The 26,388-nt window shown below is 43.9% G+C and overlaps 1 protein-coding gene across 1 annotated transcript in view; it reads right to left on the minus strand.

The window, feature by feature from the left end:
* Positions 1–1,503: 1,503 nt before the first annotated feature.
* si:dkey-11f4.7 (piezo-type mechanosensitive ion channel component 2) overlaps positions 1,504–26,388 on the minus strand; it is a 41,167-nt gene continuing 16,282 nt past the window's right edge. The window contains exons 19-52 of the mRNA XM_062533341.1: positions 24,748–24,924; positions 24,483–24,629; positions 24,129–24,329; positions 23,726–23,930; positions 23,153–23,254; positions 22,655–22,820; positions 21,697–21,940; positions 21,329–21,425; positions 20,887–21,046; positions 20,685–20,774; positions 20,440–20,513; positions 20,202–20,261; positions 19,800–19,912; positions 19,385–19,505; positions 17,511–17,576; positions 17,044–17,210; positions 16,352–16,548; positions 15,923–16,090; positions 15,252–15,626; positions 14,112–14,370; positions 13,508–13,696; positions 12,866–13,106; positions 8,468–8,600; positions 7,932–8,079; positions 7,270–7,484; positions 6,791–6,949; positions 6,467–6,614; positions 4,614–4,802; positions 4,161–4,253; positions 3,601–3,770; positions 3,375–3,491; positions 3,198–3,277; positions 2,732–2,966; positions 1,504–2,350 (exon numbers count right to left, since the gene is read on the minus strand). Of these exons, the coding sequence (XP_062389325.1) occupies positions 2,095–2,350; positions 2,732–2,966; positions 3,198–3,277; positions 3,375–3,491; positions 3,601–3,770; positions 4,161–4,253; positions 4,614–4,802; positions 6,467–6,614; positions 6,791–6,949; positions 7,270–7,484; positions 7,932–8,079; positions 8,468–8,600; positions 12,866–13,106; positions 13,508–13,696; positions 14,112–14,370; positions 15,252–15,626; positions 15,923–16,090; positions 16,352–16,548; positions 17,044–17,210; positions 17,511–17,576; positions 19,385–19,505; positions 19,800–19,912; positions 20,202–20,261; positions 20,440–20,513; positions 20,685–20,774; positions 20,887–21,046; positions 21,329–21,425; positions 21,697–21,940; positions 22,655–22,820; positions 23,153–23,254; positions 23,726–23,930; positions 24,129–24,329; positions 24,483–24,629; positions 24,748–24,924 (5,562 nt within the window). The 3' untranslated portion in view covers positions 1,504–2,094. The remainder of the gene's footprint in view (positions 2,351–2,731; positions 2,967–3,197; positions 3,278–3,374; positions 3,492–3,600; positions 3,771–4,160; positions 4,254–4,613; positions 4,803–6,466; positions 6,615–6,790; positions 6,950–7,269; positions 7,485–7,931; positions 8,080–8,467; positions 8,601–12,865; positions 13,107–13,507; positions 13,697–14,111; positions 14,371–15,251; positions 15,627–15,922; positions 16,091–16,351; positions 16,549–17,043; positions 17,211–17,510; positions 17,577–19,384; positions 19,506–19,799; positions 19,913–20,201; positions 20,262–20,439; positions 20,514–20,684; positions 20,775–20,886; positions 21,047–21,328; positions 21,426–21,696; positions 21,941–22,654; positions 22,821–23,152; positions 23,255–23,725; positions 23,931–24,128; positions 24,330–24,482; positions 24,630–24,747; positions 24,925–26,388) is intronic.

Consider the following 26,388-nt stretch of genomic DNA (forward strand, 5'->3'; position numbering starts at 1 on the left):
AATATTACAGTATCATGACCTTAGTTACTTAACACTCCAGTGTGAATTGATATGATACACAATCGGATAAATGTAGTAAGTGTCTTCCCCCCCCCCCCCTCAGCTACATTCGCTTCTCAGCGATTTGTGCCAGTACTGTTCGGGCAGCCATGAAAGGTCCAGTGAAAGCAGAGGCCCTCAAAGCCGCGGAAACCAGTGTCAAAGTAAACCGACCGGTGCCGAAGGCCGCATGTAAGTCAATGTGTAATCTTCACTCATGTCAAATAGTTGTATTTTTAACGGTTATTTAACAGGTTTCATTTGTTGTCGGATTTATGTATGTAATCAGCGATACTGGCATGGCTGCTGCTAACGTCGTTTGTCGTCTCTTGACAGGAGCCATGATTACCTGAGTCCTTGATGTGTGTCCAAAGGGCCCTTAGCTGGAAGAAGACCCCTAGCATGAAATGTCCCTTAGTATGTTTTTCATCAACAAAAGCAATGTAAAACGACGTTTTAATTCGTTTTCCAAATGTCCACCAATAAATATGTAATTTAATGTCTTGATTATGATTGCTGATTTGTTTTATGTTTGTCTCTTTCTCTTACATTCACTTAATACTAACCTCTCAAGTCAAGTAAAGCAGTCAGCGCATTAGACTGTTTTGATGCACATTAAAATTCAGCATTCAATAGAATGCAAAATGTGCTATTCACAATAGACTGTTTACTGGGTCACAGACCACGGTATTCAAATCATGCTTTTTCTTGAAAGCCTTGTGCATGAAAGTACAGTAGAAAGTGCAATGTGGTTCCCTTGGTTAGTCCACTAACCTTTACTGCTGAAATTGAAATAACTATTGCTGAAGGTAGTAGATGATTCATTTGAATGAGTGAGCTTATTTTATAACATCAGGTAAAAGTGTTAAGATGCTATAATTGTCATAATGTTGGTTAATTAACAACAAACATGTCTGAAGTCATCTAAATCAAAATATTAGGACATTAAGATAGCTTATTCAGACTGTCTCACCTTAGTGTGTCCCTATCTCCGCTACCTCTAAGTAATGTTCCATTACTGTCTATGGGATTCAGTGGTTTCAGTCAAATTGAAATAACCATATAAACATTAAGGAACCAATTGAAATAACCATATAAACGTTGAGGAACCAAATATCATCAAGGAACTGGTGAACTAATTCTACATAAACTGACTAGCTATGGTTATGGTTATGCTATTTGTCCAAAGCTGGATAAATAAGCATAATATGGAAAAAAAAATTCTAGGGCTTTCTTACATAGATAATATTTATTCATAAATGTATTGTAACCTACTTATCGACACTCATGAGCTAAAGCAACAACCTCCAATCCCTAACTGCAAAGTGCGGTTTGTGTACAGCCTCAGTTGGAACATTGTGTACAGCCTCTGCTGGAACATTGGGTTGACATTCCTATCATTGTAGTTATTCGTTGGATGTTTAAGACCCACATTTTATTTCTCTCCAATTATAGAACCTGGTCATACCAGAGATCTCATTTTCATTCTTGACAAGTAGTGACAGGTAAATGTACTGCTGCAGTTGAATTAACGTCACCTTCAAGTTTAATGGTGATACTTCAGTATACCCATAATATGCATGGGACTGTGGCATATGTACATGTAGTTTTTATTTGCATAAAAAGGGCCACAATGTGTTTTAGGCTTTCTGTACAAATAGATACATCCACCCACTTGACATTCAAGGTAAAGGAACACCTGCTGGTGAGGTAGCAGGGGAAGATTAGGCAGCTATGCATGCAACAGCAGTTTTAGCCTACATCCAGCAGGTCAACATTTCATAAGACACTTTACAGTAGAGGTGGCAGCTACATTGAACTAAGCTAAATGACATCTTAATAATAATAAAATATAAGGTCATGTCTATAACAGATGTGATGGATCAAATGAGTGTTAATGCCCAATACTTAGTTATGCTCATCAGACTGATCGACAAGGCTTTTGCCTGAGATGTGACATCACTGTCTCCCTGAGGTTCTGGTTGTAACTATTTTAAAACAACCTCAGGAAAAAAAATGCTTTTAACACACACACACAAAAAAAGTTTGAGTGTGCTAGTTGTTTTTCTTCTCCCTAGTCATCTTGATCATAGTCTCTGGTGAGCGGTACAGGAAGATGAGCTTCTCGAAAAGCTGCTCCTCCAGCTCCATCTCTCCTGTCTCGCGCACAACGAAGATGTCCGTGCAAAGCTTGAGCACGCGGTCCACACATGGCAGCTCCTCGAACATGATGGAGCGAGAAATGCCGTTGAAGAACTCACGCACAAACTTCCCAATCACAAGCACAACGGACATGTAGAGACCCACAATCCTACACAAGAATGGGGGAGAAGAGAGAGTTTAAGCAACAATCCCAAATGAATGATTGTAAAGCCTCACATATAAAAGCATTACTGTGTGTATACTTAGTGACTGAAAAGAATTCCACCAACACTAATGTCATAATGATTACTTACACAATTGTATTCAAATAGGGCCCTAATGTTACATTAATACATTTAGCAACATTTTCTCTTATTATTCTGAACTCAAAGCAACTATTCATGAGTCTAAGTTTCATAAAAATATAGGATAATCAATACAACTGTGATTGCTATTAATGTGAATTCTGTCATTTCTAAAAACAAAGTGCTACTTCAAGTCAGTATTTCGTCATTTCCTATTTACTTAACAGCTAGTTAATAGGTCTTACCCATGTCCTGCCAGAAAGTTGAGACTTGAAGGGCTGACTTTATCATTGAAGATGACCAGCTGAATGCTCTGGCATTTCATTGGTGGATATAGTGGAGCGCACTCCTCCACTACCCACCACTGCGTCCCTGGCCCTGCCCCTGCCCCGTCTGCACTCTGATTGGAGCTCTTGAGTTTGATAGCCAACGGACGGAAGTAAGCGTAGTCCAGAACGTCGTCTGGATCGTCCGAATGCTCTTTGAGGGTTGAAAAATGGAATGGAACATTTTGATGGCCTCTTGAGTTATATATTTTAAAACATGGCTTCATTATATAATTTGACAACTTACTTTTTAAAATAAATCTTTGATATATGTCTACAATAATAATGAGCTTGATGAAATGTGTAAAAATCCCAATTCGGTGAACGGGACAGAGACAGATGGAGTGATGGCATTCATTTCATTCTGCAAGTGTGCTTGACTTACCTACATTCAGCCGATTGGCCATCTTTGCTTCTGGTCCTGAGGGCCCTCGGATATATTTAGGCAGCAGAGACTCTATAATCCTATCATGATACAAAATTACTTATTATGAAGCAGGGAGTAAGATATCAGTAATGCATCGTGTGTGTGTGTGTATGTGTTGAGTGTAAAGACTCTCACACAACATTGCTGTGATTCCCTCTCAACATCTTGACGATCTCATCTCTCAGATTGTTGTCCTCATATTTGACTGTATATTCACCCACAGTCTCAACATTCATGGAGAGGGTGGCATTCCTGTTGTCATAAACACATGTATTAACCTCTCCCACTGTCAAGTCCAGCATGCTATGATGACAAAGCCTAAGAGTGTGTATGTGATGTGTGTGTTTGTGGTGGTTTATACCGTAATAACGCCCAACGCAGGGTGATGTAAATATGTGTGGAGTTGCTCAGTTCCTGGATCATGGCGTCTCTGCTGGCTGGACTGATGCTCCACTGCAGACTAGCGTCACTCTTGATCTGTGCCACCACAATGTCCTCGGGCATGTAACCTGTTAAGAACTGCATCGCAGACTGTGGGAGTGTGGAGGTAGTCAGAATAACCGGGCAAATACAATACGAAAATGCAAAAGGAATGTGCTGAATCCTGAAATATAGATACAGACAAATAGTGGAAGAAACTAACAGAACTATGGTTGCGTCATAAACTATAGTTTGAGGGGGAGTCAACATGCAACTGGAGTGAGCTGCTTTATTTTACACTGCAAAAACAGCGTATCAAGTGTATCAAGTATCAAAGTGTTTTTGATCTTATATCAATCAAGATTAAACATTCTAGTTGGTACAGTATTGTTTTCAGTATAAAGCAAGTATCTTCATACTTAAAACAATACCAAATAGATTTCTTGATCTTAATATGTATAACACTTTTTTGCAGTTTATGCATAATTCCGGCCTGATTACCGGATAAGTGGCGTATTTGTTGGTCAGTTGGTTGTACGCGGCTCCTGAATATGGCATTAAATTCTGTTCCTGAGCAGTCATGGAGAACAGGGGCTAGGGCAGAAAAGGTATTCATTAGTGGGGACAAGGAGTATTCAAATATCTTTGAATATACAAGACAATTTATATAATGCAATATGCTACAATAAAATACATGTCAGAAGCACACAAACACTTAATTTGATAATTTGTGGGTGTAACTTATGAGTTTGGAGCATGCAGTCTGTGGTTTGGAGTTCTAAGTAGGCTTATAACACAACAAAAACAGTAACTGTGTGCAGACTAAAAACCCAGCTGTTCTATGGATGTCCAAATTCCGAGTCATGTCTGATTCCCGAGCATGACTATGGAGACCGAGACACAAACAAACAGGAAGCATGAAGAACTGGAAGATGGCATGAGAGTGGTAACTACCTCATATCCTGCAATACTGAGCTGAATGGAGACATATAAGGGCTGATTGGTCACTCCAGCCACAGATTTGACCAATGACATGAAGAGTAGAGGGAACCACACTATACAGATCAGAGTGAAAATGATGAAGCCTCCCATGCCATATTTGACCAAACCCTTCTTCTTCTGGCCAGGAACATGTGGATATTTCTGAAATGTCAGACACAAGACTTACTTACAAGATAGTCACAGACAACCTGTGCAACAGACCTACGATATATTTCACTAGTTCGCCCGCTGGATTGCTTGAAATGAGTACAGAGAATGGCAAGTTTGGCTTGGTAGCTGGCCATGGTCAACACCCCCTATGGATGAGGGGTAATTTGGAGCTTAGAGCTAATAGTAGGGGTGTGAATCTCTCCCTTTTAAGACGATTCGATTCGTATCGATTCATAAAGCTACGATACGATTCACAGACGATGCGGTTTAATACAGAACGATTCAGTGCGATTCGATACGATGCGATACGATTCGATACGATGCAGTAATAGGCCCCAAAATGCAATATTCTTATTTCTTAATCTCATTTTATTTTCCATAGGCTACTGCAGATTTTTTTTTTTTTTTTTTTTTGCTACTTTAAATGGCATGAGAAAAGTTAGGCTACAATTGCATGTCATTAATTAAATTTTTTCCAAAAGACTTGATTGACTGGATTGAAAGACTGAACAAACATGTTGATAATAAGAACGTGGCCAAATGCCTCTAAACGAAATCACTCGGCCAATTAATAGAGATACATTCATATCACCCTATACTTAGCTGCTGAACCAATCACAATAGTTTAGAAATATGTGATGTAGCTCTTGGGAAAGAGTGTCTGTCTGGATTACCTTTCATAAATAAGGAGGGTTACTAACGCACGTTGTGAGAACCGCGTTCAACACATGACAGGTAGGCACTACCCTCCTCAGTCAACTTTCAGACCTGCACCGAACATACAGTAAGGCACCGAAGCATTTGGGGAGACACGGGGAAAGGGGAATGCAGGAGGATGACAAGTGGTGTTTGTTGTAGCCTGAAGCTAGTTTTGAGGCTTGTGCTTACGACTGAATGTCTTAGTTCAGGATACTGCAACACACGTTCACGTCAGCGTTATCTGCGTTTCACTAAACTTGACAAGTTTGTTGCTGCCACTGTCTAGCAATGACGCTACTTACAGTAGGCCTACCCTCGTTGGAGAAGGCTAGGCGCTGTGTTAGCAAATCACGGTTGGTCTTACGATTTTGAAAGTAGCCTATCATAACTTGTAACGTTAGTTTTCCGATTCGTCATTTTAAAATCGATTTATCTATCGATTCATAGTACATTTAAACCGATCCAGGGGTTTGCCTACCGATGCACTCGCGTTGTTAACGTTCCGAATGATTACCGATGTATCGGTTATTTTTTACACCCCTAGCTAATAGTGAAATGGAGGAGCAGGGGAGGAGGTGGAAGGCTTTGCAACTCCAGCATAACGTAAATGGCAGCAAGGGAGGAGGGTTTTATACCCTATGACCGGAAATTGGGTGAGTGATGCCTGTCAATCAACCCTATGGGCTCCTCCTGAACTTCGTTTAGAAAACATCATTTAGTGAATCAGAAATCCTTTAGCATCCCTGTAAACCAAAAATAAACACGTGCTTTTAATCTGTCATGTTACGAAAAACTAACCGAACTAAAAATGAATGTTGAATGAATAAATACATTGAGAAATGTGTTAGATTAGGCTTCCAATATTAATGACACAATTCAATACCACACAGTTCACAGTTTTTGCACATGTTTTCGGGTGTATTTTCCAACCAGTTTACAGCTGTAGGCGCACAAACCTTCTCTGACTCCCTCCAGCACCTGAGGATAAAGATGTTGGCATAGATGTCCTCCACACAGATCCAGCTAGACAGGCTGAGGGTCGTGTCTGTCCAGATCCAGTCCATTACAGCACGCATCTCAGTTAGGAAAGGAACCATCCGGAACCTGACGACAGCAGATTAAAGAAATTACTTTTTTTCAAAATAATTAAATTTAAGAAAGCTCAAGGTCAAATCTTACACAGAGTATACTTCTGGCAGTAAATGAGGGATTCAGAAAGCAATGGCAAGCATGGACATTTAATCAGGTAGGAATCAGTGTACTGTTGTACTCATGCTTACCCTTGGAAAAGGAAGAGGTTTAGGTAGTTGTAGTTTTTAGTGAGGAAGTTCCCCAGAACTCTGTTTGGGTACCCACACTTGATCTGATAGGCAGACAGGCCAAAGTAGATGCACTTGACAAAGTACCACAGCTGGGCAACAAAGTTGCTATTGAATCTCCTGCATGGGGCATGGGGTGAAAACAGAGCATGGGGTGATAATGATAGATTTGATCCATCTTGCGCATTTTTGGGTGTGCATACAATTAATACGATGATGTGTGTGTGTGTGTGTGTGTGTGTGTGTGTGTGTGTGTGTGTGTGTGCGTGTGTGTGCTCAGTTCCAAAACTAACTCATGATTCTTTTTCCCCTCATTATGGCTGCTAAATGAAAACGAGGTGGGTGAAATTGGAATAAGTTCTTCAAAATAGGTATGAATGTACTCATATTGTAAAGTGCAGCTCTGTGTGTATTGCGACATGTAATAGAGAATTCCTGACCGTTCAGTAACTCCAGGTAGAATGAAGAACATCCAGAAGTGGATCCCAAACACCAGCAAAACCTGGAAAACACACTTTCCAAAAAGCGTCTTGCGGAGGTACAGGGCCCGGTCCACCACCATGGTCCCAAACTGGATGAGCAGCATCACCAGGAAGGCCTCTGGGACCTGGTCATCTGATAGTGACTCTGTGATGTCCGCTGCTGCACTGTGTTTCTACACACACACACACACACACACACACACACACACACATACAAAAGAGAACCCTCAACTTTTTGGAAATTCATAGTAGGCCTACCAACTAAAGATTTTACAGCTGACATTTATAGGTTTCAAGAATAAATAATATAACAATTTCAGGATACATACAGAGGATTCCTACGACGATAAGCCTCTATGATGACACTTGAGCTTACCAAAATGGCTGCCATAAAGCAAGAGCATGAACTTTCTCATTCCAAATGTATTTTCTGGCCAGTGATCAATCTTATGAGTAGCACTCTAGAATCTTTGACGCAAACAGGGACTGCAGGCCATAAAACACTCAACCCTCAGTGTGTCCATGACTGTTCAAAGCCTTATGTTTTATATATTTATTCCTTCATCACGTTCGTTATTCAGAAAATGTTACCTTTACCAAATTATACTGTATGTACTTACCCCAAAAGCCCCGTAGCCAAAAATGATGACTATGAAATTGACGACATCAATCAAGAACATCAGGGCATACACATCACACACAGGACTGTACTCGGGGTGGATGATGTCATAGAAGAACTGCCTGATGGGTAGGTAGATGTGTAGGCCACTGAGATGAGAGAGAGTGTGGGAAGACGGGAGTGAAGAAAAGACAATCAAAATATCGGAGCACTCTTTGTTTGTGTCCTAGAGCTTTGGAGCTGAGACAATAACACTCTTCCTTGTAATGTATGACAGCATGAAAAACAACTGACACTAGCAGCAGGGCTGTATCAAGTCCACAACTGAGGCGTTTCTGTTTTTATAACTGTACGTGCCACCATCATGTCTGGTGTAGCCAGTTCCATTGATTAGTGGAAGTGGAATCTAATTGGAATCTAATTGTTGCAACAGATAGAGCACTTCAGGTACAAGTCTGGTGTAGCCTGTCTGTAAGATTTCGTAAATTATCTCTACATATGAAGCAAATGGTCACAGTACAAGTGTTGTAAACTTACACCTCAACGAGGGCCGCTTTGACTACCAGAGCCCTCTCTCGGATGTGCTGACGGATCCTCTGTTTGCGGGTCATTGGCACTTTGGGAGCTTGCCTCTTCTTCTTAGACCTGCGCTTCTTCGGCTTTTGTCCATCTGCAGAAGCAACCACAAATGAAGAGTTCAGATGCAAACCCCTTCTAAACGGCACAAATTAGATAACGATAGCAAGATGGTAAATAAATACACACATAGTATACGTGAATCATTTTTTTTTCTTCAAAGTATGCTAAATACCACTCTTCCTGGCCAGAAATATAGATTTGAGCCTGTTAAAAACAAAAAGCTAATTTAAAAGAAAGTGGTCAGACAGATTTAGAGGGTTTTGCATCTGAACTCTTCAAATCATTTCCCATGTGAGGAAAACCATGACATTCTCTGATGATGACACTTAAAGGTGAACTATGCAAGTATTTTTTTAACTTAATTTGCCTTAACTAATCAGCTTCGGAGTTATTGGAATGATTATTTGACTTATTTCGGGTTGAATGACGGCTGTCTCGCTTCCCCCTAGCGCCTCTGAGCGGAAAAAACATGCATGCAAGTTCTATTTAGTTTCTCCTGACCGCCAGAGGCGGTGCTTTCAGCACATGGATGTCAATCACACGAACGTGCAGGTCGAGTGTTCGTAACAACAGTCACCTGTGACCTGGGTGACGTCATCAATGTGCGCCGGCACAAAAGAGAGGTCGACCCAGGAGGTGACCTCTTGAATCTTCTCGCGATTGATTGACGCAGGATCGAAGTTGAGTTGGATTAAGAAGTTTCGCTACCCACAGAGGTTGGAGCTGTGACCTCCTAGAAACGGTATTTAGTCTAGTTATCCTCTTAAAAGCCGGTAAGCCATTGTTGTTATTTAGCCTCGCGTCTGAGTGGCCTCGCTCAGGAGGAATATCAAGCCCAGCAAAGCAGTGTTCTCGCCGCGGACCTGCGGACAGCTGTTTTCAATGGTTAGCTTTCCGGTTCATCTAGGTAAGTCGTTAGTTTATTAATTAAGTGGTAATTCTTTTTGCCCGTTAACGTGTCACCAAGCGGTGTTTCTTGCCGTGGACACTGTGTTTTCTCAGTTGCCTGTTACAGACGAGTTTTGTTGTTATCGAGGATAACTTTTAGTTTTGTTATTGAAGATAACGTGAAGTCCTGTTATTGATTTGTTGCGCTTGTGAGCAAAGCTAACTCCGTTTAAGGATAATTTAATTTCACCTAGTTTGAAGGCTTGTTGATTGTTGCTTAGAACGGTTTCTTGTTTAAAGTTGACTGCGATTGCGGAGTCAGAGTGTACTCGCTTGGGGCTTCCACACCGTTTCAATTAGCTAAGGGGGTGTGCACGCCCTGGCTGCCTAGACGGTTTTATATTGTTTGGAGTGGTGTATCACGCATCTCCACTGTTAACGCTAGTCTACATGATGGACACGTATTCCTACTGTGCCAGCTGTCGGGCCCCCCTCGAGCCAGAGGATGGCCACACTGAATGCCCCTCTTGCCTAGGCATTGACCACCTCATGCAGGGGCTGACAGAGCAGGCCTGCATGAACTGCAGTTGCCTGAGTGTGGCGACACGTACAGCTAGGCTAGCCCAGGTGGACCAGCAGCCCTGCACTTCTCGGGGCACTGGTGGGCAGAGGACGGCGACGACCGTGAGGCCCACTAAGCGCCGGGGAGGGGCCACACACACAGCCCCCAGAGCGAAGAGGCAGAAGAGTGGCCTGGCTCTAAAGGTCGATAAGATGACCGAAGAGTTTGAACGCATCAAGACTCTGCTCACCGCATTGTAGCCGCCGGCGCAGAGCGAACAGGGCAGCAGCGTTCTCGCTGCCACTCCAACAGCCTGGCAGGCCGAGCTACTGCCGCCAGTATTGTCGCCTGCTGTCAGAGCCCAGGAGGAGGACCAACTCTCCATCAGGGCTTCAGAGAGCTTGGACTTGGGTGAGCCTGAGCCACATGAGTCTGCTTCTTGTGGCTCTCAGTCCAGCTCCCGAGCCACGAGTCAGGGTACAGCAGGGCCATCAGAGGCGGGTCGACCATTGATTGAGCCAGCCTTAAAGGCGGCGTTGGCCCGTCTGCGACTGGATGCAGCTCCAGCGGCCGTGCCTAGGCAGAATGCCTTTTTTAGAGGCTCTACGCAGCCCTCTTCATTGGCTGTGCCACCCTCAGCCCCGTACATCGAAGAGCTGCAGAGATGCTGGGCGGACCCTAGGCGGCTTTCCCATCTCCCCAGGGACTGTAGGGCACTGGCGGCCATGGTGGAGGCAAGCACCTACGGGCTCCTGAGCATGCCTAACATCGATGACTGCATTACGCCGGCGGTCGGCCGCTTTTCCAGCCAGCAGCTCGGATGCTGGAAGGCGGTAACACCGGACCACTGGGTGCTGGCAACCTTGTCAAGGGGTTACAGCATCCAATTTCGACGCCGGACGCCAAGATTCCGAGGGGTCAGAGATACCATCATGAGCCACCCAGGGAAGGCCCTAGCCCTGAGGCAAGAGATTGGCGTTCTCTTGGAAAAAGGGGGCATTACAAGAGTCGACGGACAGACACGGGAAGGTGGATTTTATTTGACATACTTTATAATTCCCAAAAAGCATGGCTGTCTCTGCCCGATTCTAGACCTGAGACCGCTCAATGACCACCTCAAGGTCTTCAAATTCGGCATATCAATAGCGCCTCGTGTGTTCACGAGGTATATTGCAGCGGCATTGGCACCATTGCAAGCACGGGGGATACGAATTCTGCCCTACCTGGACGACTGGCTGACCTGCTCCCAGTCTGAGGCTCAGGCCCACATAGATGCTGCTGCAGTGGTTGCACACATCTCAGTGCTGGGGCTCAGGGTCAACCACCAAAAGAGCTCTTTGGTGCCCAGTTAAGAAACAGTGTTTTTAGGCATGCACTTAGACTCACGGACAATGACGGCAACCCCCTCCCAGAGGAGGGTTCAAAATATCTGCCAGCTGATTGGCCGCTTCGGAAGGGGCAGGTCACTGACTCTGAGGACATTCCAACAGTTGGTGGGCATGCTCACTGCTGCCTCATCCCTGGTCCCGCTGGGACTCTTGACGGTACGTCCACTTCAAAGGTGGCTGAACAACCTCCACCTTCATCCAGCACAGCACGGCCACAGACTAGTAAAGGTAATGCCCAGCTGCAGAAGGCTCCTCCGCCCATGGAGGAAGACGGAGTACCTAATGCAGGGGGTTCCCTTAGGCTCTATTCCTTCCCAGAGGGAGGTCATCACCACAGATGCTTCCCGAGGAGGATGGGGTGCGGTTTGGCAGTGCCAGACAGTCAAGGACTGCTGGAGTCCGCTGCAGCAGCAGAATCATTTATTCTTTTACATGAGAAAAGGCCAAGGGCAAAACACTGCTTTATTTTCTTATGTAACGACACCTCTTTGGTCTTTAAATTTTCTATGCAACATATACAGAGATATGTGTTTTTTTCTGTTCATTTCTTTATGGTGTCCTCAGTGTGTGCCATTACTAAAATATTTCAATATATGAGAAACCTCACATTTTCACAATAAAATGTTTTGTCATGTTCATACATCAAGTTGTTTGTCTTATTGATAACCATTAACTTGATCATGTAAAATGTGCACAATTGTAAAGTGAGTGTGCACAATGAAAATAAATTTCAGAATGCTTACGATCATTGAACCACATCGAATTGCATCGAATCGCATCGAATTTAATCGTGTCGAATCTTTTGCTATTAACATGTATCTTTTTTTTAATCGTATCGTGACAATGTATATAGATGCGAATCGTATCGTCTTTCACATGAGAGATTCACACCCCTACTGGTCATCCATGTGCTGAAAGCACAGCCTCTGGTGGTCAGGAGAAACGAAATAGAATGAAGGTTATGCATATAACCACGTTTCTATGAGTTTTGGATGACCACCAGAGCTTGGAAGTCACTCGGAGTTATCACGAGAAGATTGCACCTTTAGAGTGTAACTCGGTACACACCTTTAGGCAGGGATCACATTAGCCAGCAGTAATCGGCAGGTTTCCTATTGTTCCCTATGGTTTGGCAGCTGACCGGTAACAAAGCTGGCGTAACGCTAACGTTGAACAAGCTGGGCACTGAACTTAGTTCAACTTTCAATCGCAACGCTCGGCTCATCAATGTCAGGTTTCGAATTTTAAGGTATTTTAACCAATCAGATTTGTCTAAGAACGTAACAATGTTGAACTGAGAAACTAGAAAGAATGTTTTGGATTATTATTATTATTACTGTATGGTCTGAGCATTGAGCTACGCTTGCCGCTGCCGCTTGCCGCCCGCCGCCCGTCTTAGAGTGTAAGTTGTCACACACCTGGCTGCTCCATTTATTTAAAGTGCAACTCAGTACACACCTGACTCCTCTGAGCTTTTGCTTCTGCCCCATCCGTTGAATAGGGAGGAGGTGGTGGACGCCTGCAGGGGCAAGAATCGTAGTCGTCTCCGAGGGGCTGGGGCATTTTCACCCCCACCTCCTCCTCCTCCTCCTCCTCCTCCTCCTCCTTTCGCACTCATCTTATTCTTTTCAGTCTTCTTCTTCATCTTCTTAAAGAAGTCAGGCATCTCCACCTCTTTGTTGTCCCACAAACCATGGCACTGTTGACAGGTAAGGCAGAGTTTACCTAAACAACCTTCTAATCTTATCTAATTCTTTAGAATAATACTACCATACAATATAATGTACACTTCTCACAAAAAAGTCTGCTTTCGGGTGAAATTTGTTGCCATTTGTTTCAATAAATTGTTTGAGATGAGGAAATCACCATTGCATACTTCTACTTAAATGTCCTACGTTCATGATATAATACCACTGCAGCTTGAACCCAAAAGCCAGATATCCCTAACTTTTTGTGAGTGTATGGCTCAATACAGTGATATTTTGAACTAATGTAGTGTTCTGTAGGTCACTTTGGACAAAAGGATCTGGCAAATACCATGAATAGAAACATAAACAATATCAAATAATAATAAAAAATATTAAATCATGGTAAGCATGCCTTGAGAATTGAACGATGGAAGAAAAGTGCCAGAAGTTGAATCAAGTCGAATAACACATAGCCATCCTTCTTCTCCACACCAACGATGTTGGGCACTGCAAATGGACGATCAGCGTTGATGCCACGGTAAGCAGAAGTAGTCCACGGGAAAAACCCAAACTGGAAAAAATACTTCACCAACACGATGAGCTGAGAGGACAGAAATAGTTTGTCAAACAACAAACAATTACATTCACAACAATTACAGTACTCCTTTAAAGTACTCCTTCCTGTCACCTCCCAGTTCAAGTTCAAGTTCAAGTTCAAAGTTTATTGTTTTGTACTGCACGCTATGTACTCATGTACTAATGAAATTCCTTGTGCTCAAGTGTCCATTCAACTACAGATATAAATGAAAAATAAAAATAAATAAATAGATACTATAAAAAAGACGGGTTGGGGAGCACCAAGGGACAGTCAGGAGCAATAGGGGCAAGTAAAAACTCCCTTGTTCAGGAAGAAACCTTGGGCAGATCCACGGCTCAAGGGGCCAACCCAACCTGATGACCTACAGTAAAAGACTGGACTAAAGCTAACCACTGTGGAGATAATGGTGGAAGCTAACCTCTGTGTAGATGATGGCGGTCATCCAGAAGCGTTTGGTGGGCCGTGGGACGGACAGCATGGCCCAGAGGAAGATGAGGATGGGCAGCACCAGGGAAAACATGGCGGCCGACACCATGTGGTTCAGGATGATGACGAAATAGCACAGCATCTCTGACTGGGACACCATAAGATTGTAGAGGGCGAACAGCAACCTCAGGGGCCGGGGGAGAACGTGGTAGAACTTGTCGGACTCCTCGATCTCCGGGTTTTGGAACATACTACAGAACAAAACAAACAACACCAATTCCCATAGGCATTACTAACGGTCACATTAATAAGCTTCAAAGTTACACAGTTGTAAACTGATTGTAGAATGATAAAGCGGTTGATTGGTACCTACATGACAGGCAGGAGGAGGACATATAAAAGAGGCAGACAGAGTAGAGAGCAGAGAAACATAAGATGGACTCAAGTAGCCTACACAGCAGTTCAAGTGACTCCTGTGTATCCCGCTGTAAACAGAGCTATTACTCAGCCTACCATAACTTAATGGAAGTTCTTGCTAGATTATCTAGAAGTTTAGAGGTACTTTAATCCTGACCTAGGCTGTTTGACCATTCACCTCTGTGGTGGGCCAAATTTATTATTGTTCTATAACTGGCTTCAGTGTAAAATAATAAATTGGTGCCATATCAAAATAAAACATAAATATATTATTTCATCAATTACATTGATAAAAACATATTTAACTCTCCACACTAACTATCCTATAGTCTGGCTATCACCATACTAAGCTCAATCTTTTCTGATTGAACATTAGCATGGGGAGTCTGCGCTTTATTTCTACTGTACAAGAGGCGTGATCAATGGGCATAGTTCAAATTACTCTGTATGCTTGGATAGTCCTTCAACCAATCAGACCAACCATCCAGGTGCGTCTTTTGGATGAGCTAGTTTGTGATTGGACCCAAAGGTTGTGGACAGGAAGCAGGGGAGATAAATGTGCAGGTTACCAGCCTGAGCTGCCGGGCGAAATCCAGATTAGCCAGGAGGTCAGGCAGGGTTCAACCAGCCTAACTGTCCTACAGTAGTATATGCAGGTAAAACAATATGCAGAGCTGTGGTGCAGTAAGAGTGTAAAGCTGTGAGGGGACCTAACTCATTAAGCAGCAGCTCACTGGCTGTCAGCGCTCGTGTCTGCTCGCTCAGGGGAGCAGGCTCTGGGGTGGCTTCACCCGGGTCCTCCTCTGACTCTTTGTCATATGACTCCAGGTACTGCACTGTCTTCTGTTGTCCGTGCTCCTCGAGTTCCTCATCCATCTCTTCTTCAGTTTCACTCCCTTCAACAGCCTCACTCTCTCCAGAAGCATCCTTCTCTTTAACAGCCTTACTCTCTCCAGAAGCATCCTTCTCTTTAACAGTGTCACTCTCTCCAGAGGCACTCTTCTCCTCAACAGCATCACTCTCCTCAATAGCACCATCCTCTTCAACAGCAACACTCTCTCCAGCAGCATCCCTCTCTCCATCTACAACACTGACAGTAAGACAGAGAAAGGGAACATAGACAGGAACACAGATAGAAAGATATAACGTGAGCGTAAGAGGATAGTTGAGACTGGCAGAACTGCCTACTACCCACTAGCTAACAAACAACATAAAGAACCATGCCTATAGGCATTACTAACAATCACATGATCAATTATCAAAACTAGACAGTTGTAAACTGACTACAGAATGGAAACACAGCTGATTAATTTATTTAATTTAGTCAGTCATGATCCTTTAATAATTACCAACACCTGTACCGAAGACATTTGAGCGAGGTCTTACACTGGAGGAGGCCCGTCGCTGTCGAAAGAGCTCAGGTCTATGCGGGCTGATTTGAGGAGCTTGCGGCGGAGCTCCAGGCCAAAGTTCGGGGGTGGTGGAGGCGGCGGCTCGTCTAGATCCTCCAGTGTGGGCTGCCGAGAGCCCAGCAATGTCTCATCGGTGAGACAGCTGAACAGAGAGGAGAGAGACAGTGAGGAGAGGAGAGAGAGACAGAGTGGAGAGAAAGAAATAAAAGAAAGTAAGTCAGAACAAATGAAGGGCTGAGCGAAGATTGCGAATAGTGTAACTAGCTGGATTTACATCTAACTTTACATTTCGAAGCATATATTGTGTGTGTGTGTGTGCGTGCGTGCGTGTCTGTGTGCGTGCCTGTGTGTGTGTGTGTGTGTGCATGTGTGTGTGCGTGTGTGTGTCTATGCGTGTGCAAACCTGGATACGCTGCTACCCCAGGAGAATTTTGAGCCCATGCTCTGGAGCTTTTTGTATCCTCGGGGCGAGGTGGGCAGAGGTGGGGGTGAGCCGGGAGACCCCAGCTCCACATCCTGGTCCAGCGACGCCTGCGTGTTCTGACGGGACAACCAGTTCTCGTAGTACTGCTTGATGCTCTCGTGCGTCACCTGCCTCCCCTGTCATCAGTCATAAGTCACACAACACACGGCTGAATGCCTTTTGAATTGTGATCCAATTTACATTATTAACCTAATTATGATTATGATTACAATATAACAAGTTATATTAATCATGACGGTAGCAATTTCTTCAAGGCACAAAGATGCCTTTAAATTCCCCCTACATGCCTGTTGTGTTGCTGTAATATTGTGTTGTTAGTTAGGTATATGATCTGTCAAAGTTATGTGTTTAAAAAGTGTCAATCCTTAATTCTGAAATGAATACAATATGTATGTTTCAATGTCAGCCATGTACCTTATTTTGCTGTTGGCCAAAAAAGTGTCAATTTAAAAAGTGTCAATCCTTAATTCTGAAATGAATACAATATGTATGTTTCAATGTCAGCCATGTACCTTATTTTGCTGTTGGCCCAAAAAGTGTCAATTTAAAAAGTGTCAATCCTTAATTCTGAAATGAACACAATATGTATGCTTCAATGTCAGCCACTGTACCTTATTTTGCTGTTGGCCCAGCAGGGCCCGCTCATGGTGCAGTACTCGAGAAATGTCCAGGTTGTCCTTACAGAAAGAGTTGAGACCTTCTGTGAAGTCATCCATGAGGGACTGGACAAAGACCCAAACTAGTGTCAGGGAGCTGATGATCCGCTGGAATATGTTCTCTGGGGGAGCAGGGGAGCAGAAACATTTCTTTGTTAGAGTGGGGCTGTGTTCTGTTCTCAGACTTCTCACACATTTATCTAATCACATCTCACAAAGAGGCAGACAAAATAATACTTTGCAAAATCAGTACACTTTGTAAACTCCAACAAATAATGAGGCACAGCACCAGCCAATTAATCATGAACTGCTCAGTGAAAGGTATATTAAAAAAACTACTTTGCAGGCTAAGGTGAATCGAAACAAGAAAAAGAAATCAGAAATCACAGCAACACACTCCAGCAGCCCACACACACACACACCTGTTTCCTCCTCTTCCACTTCGTCTTCCTCCAGTTCATCTTCACTTGACTCGACTCTCTCCAATCCTAAAATCAGAGGTGAAAAGTGTTGATATCCAGCATATTGGAACCAATACTACTGCTAACTCAACTCACAGTCAGTCTCTGAGCACAGTCTAGTCTGTGACATGTGCAATTATTTAAAAGGGAACTATGCAGGCAGGGTTTTTTTTTAGCTTAACTGAACAGCTTCGGAGTCATTGGAATGTTCATGTCTTTTTTCAGGTTGAATGATGGCCGTTTCGCTTCCACCTAGTGTCTGTGAGCAGAAAAAACACCCTTGCAACTTTGGGCCGGCGGGCTGGTGCACTGACAAACAGAAAGTCTCGAAGCCTCGCGATCATACTCATGAAAAGGCAGACTGACCGATTGAGGAGTGTTGTAAAATGTACATGCTAAAGCTGTAGGGGAAGCTCTGCAGAGAAACCTGCAAGCGTAAAACGAGAAAACCGCGAAGGAGTCGCCGAACCTGCATAGTTTCTCTTTAAAACTATGGGGCAGCCGTGGTATACTGGTTAGCGCATCGGGCTTGTAACCGGAGGGTTGCCGGTTCGATCCCCGACCAGTCCACCACGGCTGAAGTGCCCTTGAGCAAGGCACCTAACCCCTTACTGCTCCCCGAGCGCCGCTGGTTGGGCAGGCAGCTCACTGCTCTGGGTTGTGTGATTCACCTCACTGTGGGCCAGATGTACTAACGTTTTGCGCCCATTTCAGGCGTAACGTGCGCGTATAAACATGGGGAGGATATGTACAGACAGGCCGCAATGAGGGAAACGCGCAGACTGCCTGCCGTGGGGGCTGAAAATGGCTATTTGCGCTTTTCCGTGTCATGCATATTAATTCCTGGGCGGATCAGCTGAAAATGGGTGTAACGCGCAAGTACAGGGGAGGAGAGGTGCTAATAGCGATTGATTAAGTATTCCGCCAGATGTATGAAAACAGCGCACGTCTATTTTGCGTTGAAAAACTTCCGCCTTCTGAAAGCAGGTGTAATCCAGATTGCAGTTAAATGCGTCTATTAGAAAAACTTTTAAAGACAGCTGAATCAATATTCAGAGCATCCGTTTTCTTCATTGTACTATGTCAAAAGCAACCTTAACTTTTGTTTGCCTCTCTAAAATCGTATTTTCTCTTTCATGACATAGCCTACACTTCCCAATCTGGCATTAAATCATATCCCAAGTCTACGTGCAGTAAATAGTTCAAGTATTTTTTAAGTGGATTAGTAGAAATACTAGGCCTAACTGCTCGTTGACATCTCTTTGTATCATGTATGATCGTTAAACTTTGATTCTTTTTAATGTTGCAATATTCAACTGCGCTCGTTGTTCAGCTGCACGCGCAAATGGCGTGGTAAAGGGGGCGGGAACGGGCGGCACGGAACGCAGTTAACGTAATGAAGTGAGCTCTTAGTAAATTCCACGCAATATAGCAAAGCACAGCGTTCGCACTCTGCGCGTACAAAAAGTCGCTATTAGCACTGTATTAGTACATCTGGCCTTGTGTGTTCACTGTGTGCTGTGTGTTCACTAATTCGGTTAAATTGAGAACTGAATTTCCCTCACGGGATCAAAAAAGTATATATTCTATTCTATTCTATTCTAAAGCATTTATGAGAAAAGAACACACCATTTCCAAGCTTCAACCAATTCTCCTTAGCTGAAGTGCTGTTTGTAAAAGGGTAATTTTGCTTTGTCATTGGCTATACTCTCATGTAATAGTCTGAAAATGAGATCTGATATCAACAGCAAGAAAACTATCAAATGATTGCAGCAAATAGTTACACATTGTAAAATAATGAACTACAAAACAAAGAAAATGAAAATCTTCCAAACCTTTCTTCTTCTGTAGTTCTCTCCGGGCCCGCCGCCTCTCCTCTCTCTTCAGCTGGGACTCTTCTTTCTTGTGGCCCTTCAGGGCCGATTTCGCTCCGGCCACCCACGCCCCATAGGCAAGCTGAACACAGATCGCATGTGGTCATGATGTAGCAATTTTAGGGGGGGAAAAAGCCCTCTCTACTTTTGGCCGCTTATTGGGCAACATTACAAAAGAATTACTGCTTGGACAAAACAACTATAATTGTTTCCATGCTTTTGTTAGAAATGAATCCTAATCTGAGCTGTCCATTGAGAACTTTTGGCCCTTCAAAAAAATTTTGAGGCTAGCTGACTGTGCGGTATACGATTTAAGTGGCAGAGTAAAAGTTGGCAAAACACAAAGTGTCAGTATAGAAGCTGAGCTTATCTTGACCTGGAAAGCTGACTTTTTCTTGGGAGCTGTGTCCTCCTCTGTCTGCTCCTGTGGCTCCTCCTCCTCCTCTTCACTGTCACTCTCAAACAGCTGATACCCACAGGAGTCTCCAACTGCAGCACATACAGACATACACAGACATACAAACATACACACACACACACACACACACACACACACACACACACACACACACACACACACACACACACACACACACACACACACACACACACACACACACACACACACACACACACACACACACACACGCACACACACACACACAGACTGTAGATTTCTCTCTTTATAAGGTACATTACGAGGATAGGGACTAGGGAAAATGGCTGGTCCTAGATGTCATCTTTCATCTTTTTGGGAGCATCTGCCTGAAGTACTCACCACCAGGTTGAGAAACCCAAGGTCTCGCCCATTTCCCGCTATCATTGTCTTGGAGATTCCCTGGAGAACATATCATCATTGTGATTATTATCTGTCAAAGATTATCTATCTTATTAACCAATAAAACCTACACAAATTTATGAATTCAGATGACAGTCATCACTTTTATTCTCTTCAAAGTTTACAGTGAAAGTATCATTTGTTTCATTTCTATGTCTAGTCTCTGTGTTTGCCAAACCTTTAGGTTCCAGGTCTGTAGACTCCTTCTCCTTTGGTGGACGACTTTTCTGTTTAGATTTGATTTTCTCCATGCTATACGATAGTGGAAGCATACCATTACAGATTAACAAACAATACTATGAAGACAGCTAGTATACTAATACGACAGAACTGCATAATGGGATGCTACAAGTGGTCTCACTTATATGACCCTAACAATGTGACCTGTCAGCACACTGGGATATGTAGTTTATAGTCGCTTACTCTTTCTTTAGGGCCTCCACAGATTTCTTCTCCATCTCCAGTCGAGCTGCCACACGCTTCTTCACTTTTGCTTCAAAAAGCTCAGCACCCCTTAGAAGAAGAGAAGAAGATTGCCAGCCTAAAACAACAGTATGTCTGCCATCTCAGAAGTTCTATCATGTCATAACTTCATGGGGATCATTAAGGTGAATGTTATAGTTACCTGGAGGCAAGGATTTTAGAAGCTTTGAGGTCAGACACCACGTAGAGGAAATAGTAACTTAGGAAGATTCTCCTCTGGATCAGAAGAACAGTGAAACATATTGCGTCCCATACAATCCCTGCTTCTCCTTCTGGTAGCTCACAATCGTCATCTGGGGCAGCTGAAGAAACACACACACACACACATACATACAGCATGATAATGTAACTGGGACAATAAACACATTGTATTTACACTCTCACCCATGTTCACGGGTCACTCTTTAAACCTCAGAGCTCTCAACTCTGTGGAAATCAAGACCTTGCTTGCTCTGATGTGAATGTACCCCCCTCCCCCCCTCCACAAACACACCCACATGTACATGCTGAATCCATGTTGTGATGTTAGTGCTGAAAACAGAGCACAGGATGGCAAAAAAAAGCCCAAGTAAAGTCTCACTCACGGAGATCATAGCCTTTAATGGTGCAGAACATGCTAAAGGCCTGGATCAGAAAGCAGCCATTTTTTAGCAGGCTGCCAAGGTACACACAAGAGCCGAGCTGAAAGCACACAGAGACAGAGAGAGAGAGAGAGAGAGAGAGAGAGAAAGACAGTCAGGTCAAAGAGAAACAGTTAGGCCAGTTAATTATGACTTAAGAGCCTACAGGGGGTTGTCCCTATGTTCCCTGTGTCCTATGTTCCCCGGTTTTCCCCAAAAGGGTCGCAATACATACCAGGAACATAGGAACCTTTTTGGGGAAAGCGGGGAACATAGGTACGCTCCCGCCAACAGAGGATAAAAGAGAGCAAGACGACAACTTGCAGACATACAGACAGCAGGTTCTTGAGGCAGATGACCACGCATGTGTAAGCAATGAGCCAGTCCCACAGGCGAAGCACGTAGCAGACTGGCTGCATCAACAGAGAACTTCCGAACAGCATGAAGTAGAAGCAGGCCAGCAGGTAGCCCAAACAGAACACGTTTATCCGCGTTGTCCCCGTGATGAAGATGAGACACAGCACCAGCCAGAAGAAGTAGCTGAACACAAACACTTTCACCATATCCAGGTAAGACCTGTGAAGACAGACACACAATATATTAGATATAATTATTTTCATTTAGTATGGTAAATCCCACTGAGATAAAATCTAATCTGACTTGTGGACTGAGGCGGAATTCTGGACCTGTACCATTTACATTTATTCACTTAGCAGATGCTTTGATCCAAAATGACTTATGTCAATTACATAATGTAATAATGTAATTACAAGGACCTTGGTCCCCAAAGCAACTCACCGTTAAGAGCAGTGCTCAAGAGAATTGAACTTTTATTTTAACGTTTCATGCTACTGCATGCTAGCTCCGCTCCGGGGTCATCCCTATGTTCCCCAGGTCCTATGTTCCCCGGTTTTCGCCAAAAGGGTCCTATGTTCCCCGGTATGTATTGCGACTGGGGAACATAGGACCCTTTTTGGGAAAAGTGGAGAACATATGACCCTTTTTGAAATGTACCAAAAAAAAGGGTCCGATGTTCCCCGGTCCCATACAAAGTGGGGAACATAGGACCCGGGGAACATAGGTACGCTCCCTTCAGCTCCTTAGCCACTATGCTACCACTGCGCATACCATATGCTAACAGCTAATGCTACTGCTGGCAAAGAGGCAAAACCCCATGGGCATTGGGCACTTGCACCTGTCACTCACACATCTATTAATGTATTAGGGGGAAGTGGTTTACTCTGAGTGAAACACTGACTCACTTAATGTAGTGGCAGCATAGACATGTACCTGCAGTGGAGAAAGTTGCTGACGGGCGTGTACTGGTTGAGGGTGCAGGAGTCCAGGGTGCGGCTGATTTCCACGTTCTCTCCAGCGAGCAGACGCACGGCGGCCCGGTTCTCCTCCTCAAACACCTGCCACTGCAGAGAGGCCACCAGCAATAGGAGGTAGTCGTCTGGACGAGAGAGAGAGACAGAGTGAGGGAGAAAGAAAGAGAGGGAGAAGGAAAGAGAGCGAGAGGGAGAAGGAAAGAAAGAGGGAGAGAGAGAGAGAACGGGAGAGTGATCATAAAGAGTGAGACAAACACAACACAGGGGAAAGGAATGGAGATGTAATGATATAAGTTGAAGAAAAATAGAGCCATGGGCACATGTCATGAACATTTTAACATCACAAATGATAAATTCAGCACATTTCTTAATGTGCCTGCCTGGAGAGAGAACCTGTGACCATGTACTGTGAAACAATGGAAACAATGGTCTGGATGTTATGGAAATGTACACCTACAGAGGATGAAGGCAGGATCGGGTTTCATGGCATAGTCAGGAAGGTAGAGCCACTTGATCAGGTTGGAGGTGAGCGCACCTGCAGATGTTCTCCAAGGGTAGTCTGCCCAGAGGTACGGAGACACAGTATCACAGAGAACACAGGACACACATCAATTCAAGTCTTCAAGTTTAGTTTAACAAGTTATTTATCTTTAATTACATTGCTTTGCTAGGTGAGTTATGAATTGTACTGTAAAAAAGGGTGAAAAACCCCCCTTAGGGGTTCTTTTAATGGACCCTTCAAAATGGTTTAAAGAACCAATAACGTTTTTTGGTTCTATATACCAAAACACTCTAAACACATTCAATCAAACACACACACACACACACACACACACACACACACACACACACACACTCATATCAAAACAAGTACACATATTTCAAACATTCACAATTCCATTCAAATATGTCCGCACACAAAAGACTCACCTTCTTCTTCATAATTTTTTTTCAATAGTGTGGAGTGGTTTTTGAGGCACTTTTATAAGAGGAGGGGAAAGCTGAAGCTGTTGTTGAGATGCTCTCTTACCAAAGCAGGCCGCCGGGGGGAAGCCCACACACAGGAGGTACTGCAGTATCATGAGGCCGGCGGTGAAGCAGCAATACTTAGGCCACACCTCTCCTATGGCTTTCCTCCTTCGGTGGGACAGGACCGCGATCAGAGCAAACGAATGCAGCAGAGCGAAAAAGTCCATTCTTTGGCCGATCACATTCACGGCGACCACAAAACACACCTGAAATGAAAACACAGAGACTCCGTAGGGTGAGATGTCATTTCTCGCCTATTATTGTCAAACAAATGGTCATATTTGTGAAATTTAAGTCCCAGTGAAGTTGCTTATTTGTGCTTTGTGAGGTGATAACTCTCACTCTCTGTGTTATTTGTACTGTGGTATGGATCCCCTGGGTCTGAAATAAAGAATTATATATACCTCAAGGCCAAACTTGTAGAAGAAGTAGTTGATGAAGTACTTCAGGCAGGGTAGAATGCCGTGGTCCAGGTGCTGCCGAGTGATGCCCTGGAAGATGGTGCCGGCAGGCGGGACTTTTAGGTTGTTACTGAGGCGGTAGTGGAGCTGATGCCGGTGGATGGTCACATCAAACACAAGCAAACCCAGCACCAGCAAGTGGTTCTACACACACACACACACACACACACACACACACACACACACACACACACACACACACACACACAGAATCGAGCAGCCATTCAGTGTTTTTTCAGAAGTTCTAATAAATACACATATAATGTGTGTGTGTGTGTGTGCATGTGTCGGCGGTACCTGAAGACAAGGCAGAATACGATCTCCACACTTGTGCAGAGCCCCACACCACACAGCAGGGTCCACAGGCTCCACATACAAGATGGATTTGGTCAGCAGCTCCTCAAAGTTAGGGACAGACCAGCTACCGTTAACCGATCCCAGCCCCTATAACCAAGAAACAACTTCACCAACATGGCTTCCCTAGACACAAGCATGTTTGCAAAGGGATTAAGATCGGGATTAAAGATATCAACGCCTGGCGAGACGAGGCGAGGAGACTCACAGCGGTGCAGTTGGAGGAGTACTCCAGCGGTTTGATGACCTTGAGCTGATACATCATCTTGCACACCACCATCACGCACGCCCACACGGACGACACGCTGGAGGCCTTCTGCCGGAGATGCGGGAACGGCAGGGCGAGCGTCCAGAGCACCAGGAACGCAAAGTTCATCAGGGACACCTGCACAGGTGAGAACCCAACCCGGAGGGGACGGGAAAGAGAGAAGGAGAGTGCTGTGTCGGGTCAATTATTGAAAGAAGAAAAATCAGGTGCTCTTCTTCGGGAACGGAGGAAAATTAAACTTAAACAAACTGCGACTGTCCTGTAAGTGTAAGATTTCTTGGTGGGAACATTTTGTAAAAGGCAGTCAGAGGTCCGACGCACATCGATTGAGTGAAAAAATGAATTCCTTTATTTCATTGGATTAGGCTGGCGTCTACGTGTTTCGCCTCTACTGGGTCTTCCTCAAGGGAATCCAATCTGGAAGGGGAGGGAATGATGTATCCTTTAGTATCCTTATATGCAGTGCATTCAGAGGTTTTTTTAGACCCTTTTAAGTTGTCCGTTTGTTATGTTTCAGATTGATTTATAAAGTAAATAGATTAAATTATTATTTTTTTCCAGTCTACCAATCTACACACAGTCTACTCTGCAGTGACAAAGCAAAAACAGGGCTGGCAGACTAGTCAGGAAGGAGGAGAAGATGTATGCCGAAAAATATAAAGAAAGATGGATGAAAAATGTAAAGCAATCCTAAGTGAAGACCTGCTCGGGATCTCGGGCTGGGACAAAAGTTTACTTTTCAATGATAACAATGACATGAAGCATACCACCAAGAAATGAACAGAAGCAGCTTCACCAAAAACTCAGTGAAAGTCCTGGGGTTTCCCAGCCAGAGTCTGGACCTGAAATCAATAGAGCATCTCCCAAGTGACTTGAAAATGGCTGGCTGTATGGTAATGCTCCCTATGCAATTTGGTCGAGCTCGAATGATTCTGCCAGGAAGGATGTAAGAAACTTCAACAAGTAAGCTGTGCCAAGCTTGTAGGATCATTCCCAGGAAGATTTAGTCAGAGGTGCTTTAAACAAGTGCTAAGTGAATACGCATGGGATATTTCGGTCTTTAATTTTTAATAAATTCACAAAACACTTCAAAACTCTCTTCTCGGTCATTGTGGAGTATTGTGTGTAGATTGATGAGAGAAAATCCAATTAATCCAATGTGTATCTGTGTGCGTGTGTGTGTGTGTGTGCGTGTGTGTGTGTGTGTGTGTGTGTGTGTGTGTGTGTGTGTGTGTGTGTGTGTGTGTGTGTGTGTGTGTTGCAAAAAGGATCCAGCAATTGATCTTCGTGGTGTCCTCAGGAAAGGAAATGCAGGGTAATGCTGTCGTATATTATACTATGCTGTGCTGATGCAGCGTATTTCTACACACGCTGCAAAGTGGCTGAGAAAGAGACAGAAAGTAATGGGCAACAACATGTGATAGGCAATAACAATGTGTGAGTGAGTACAGTAAGTGAAAGAGAGAGGAAGAAAGAGAGTCTGACCTACTGCAAACTAACCCAGATGATAACACAGTAAGTGAGTGAGTGAGTGAGTGAGTGAGTGATTGAGTGAGGGAGAGAAAGAAAAAGAGAGTCTGA

This window comes from Sardina pilchardus, chromosome 3 (genome assembly GCF_963854185.1).
Source record: "Sardina pilchardus chromosome 3, fSarPil1.1, whole genome shotgun sequence".
Taxonomy (NCBI): domain Eukaryota; kingdom Metazoa; phylum Chordata; class Actinopteri; order Clupeiformes; family Clupeidae; genus Sardina; species Sardina pilchardus.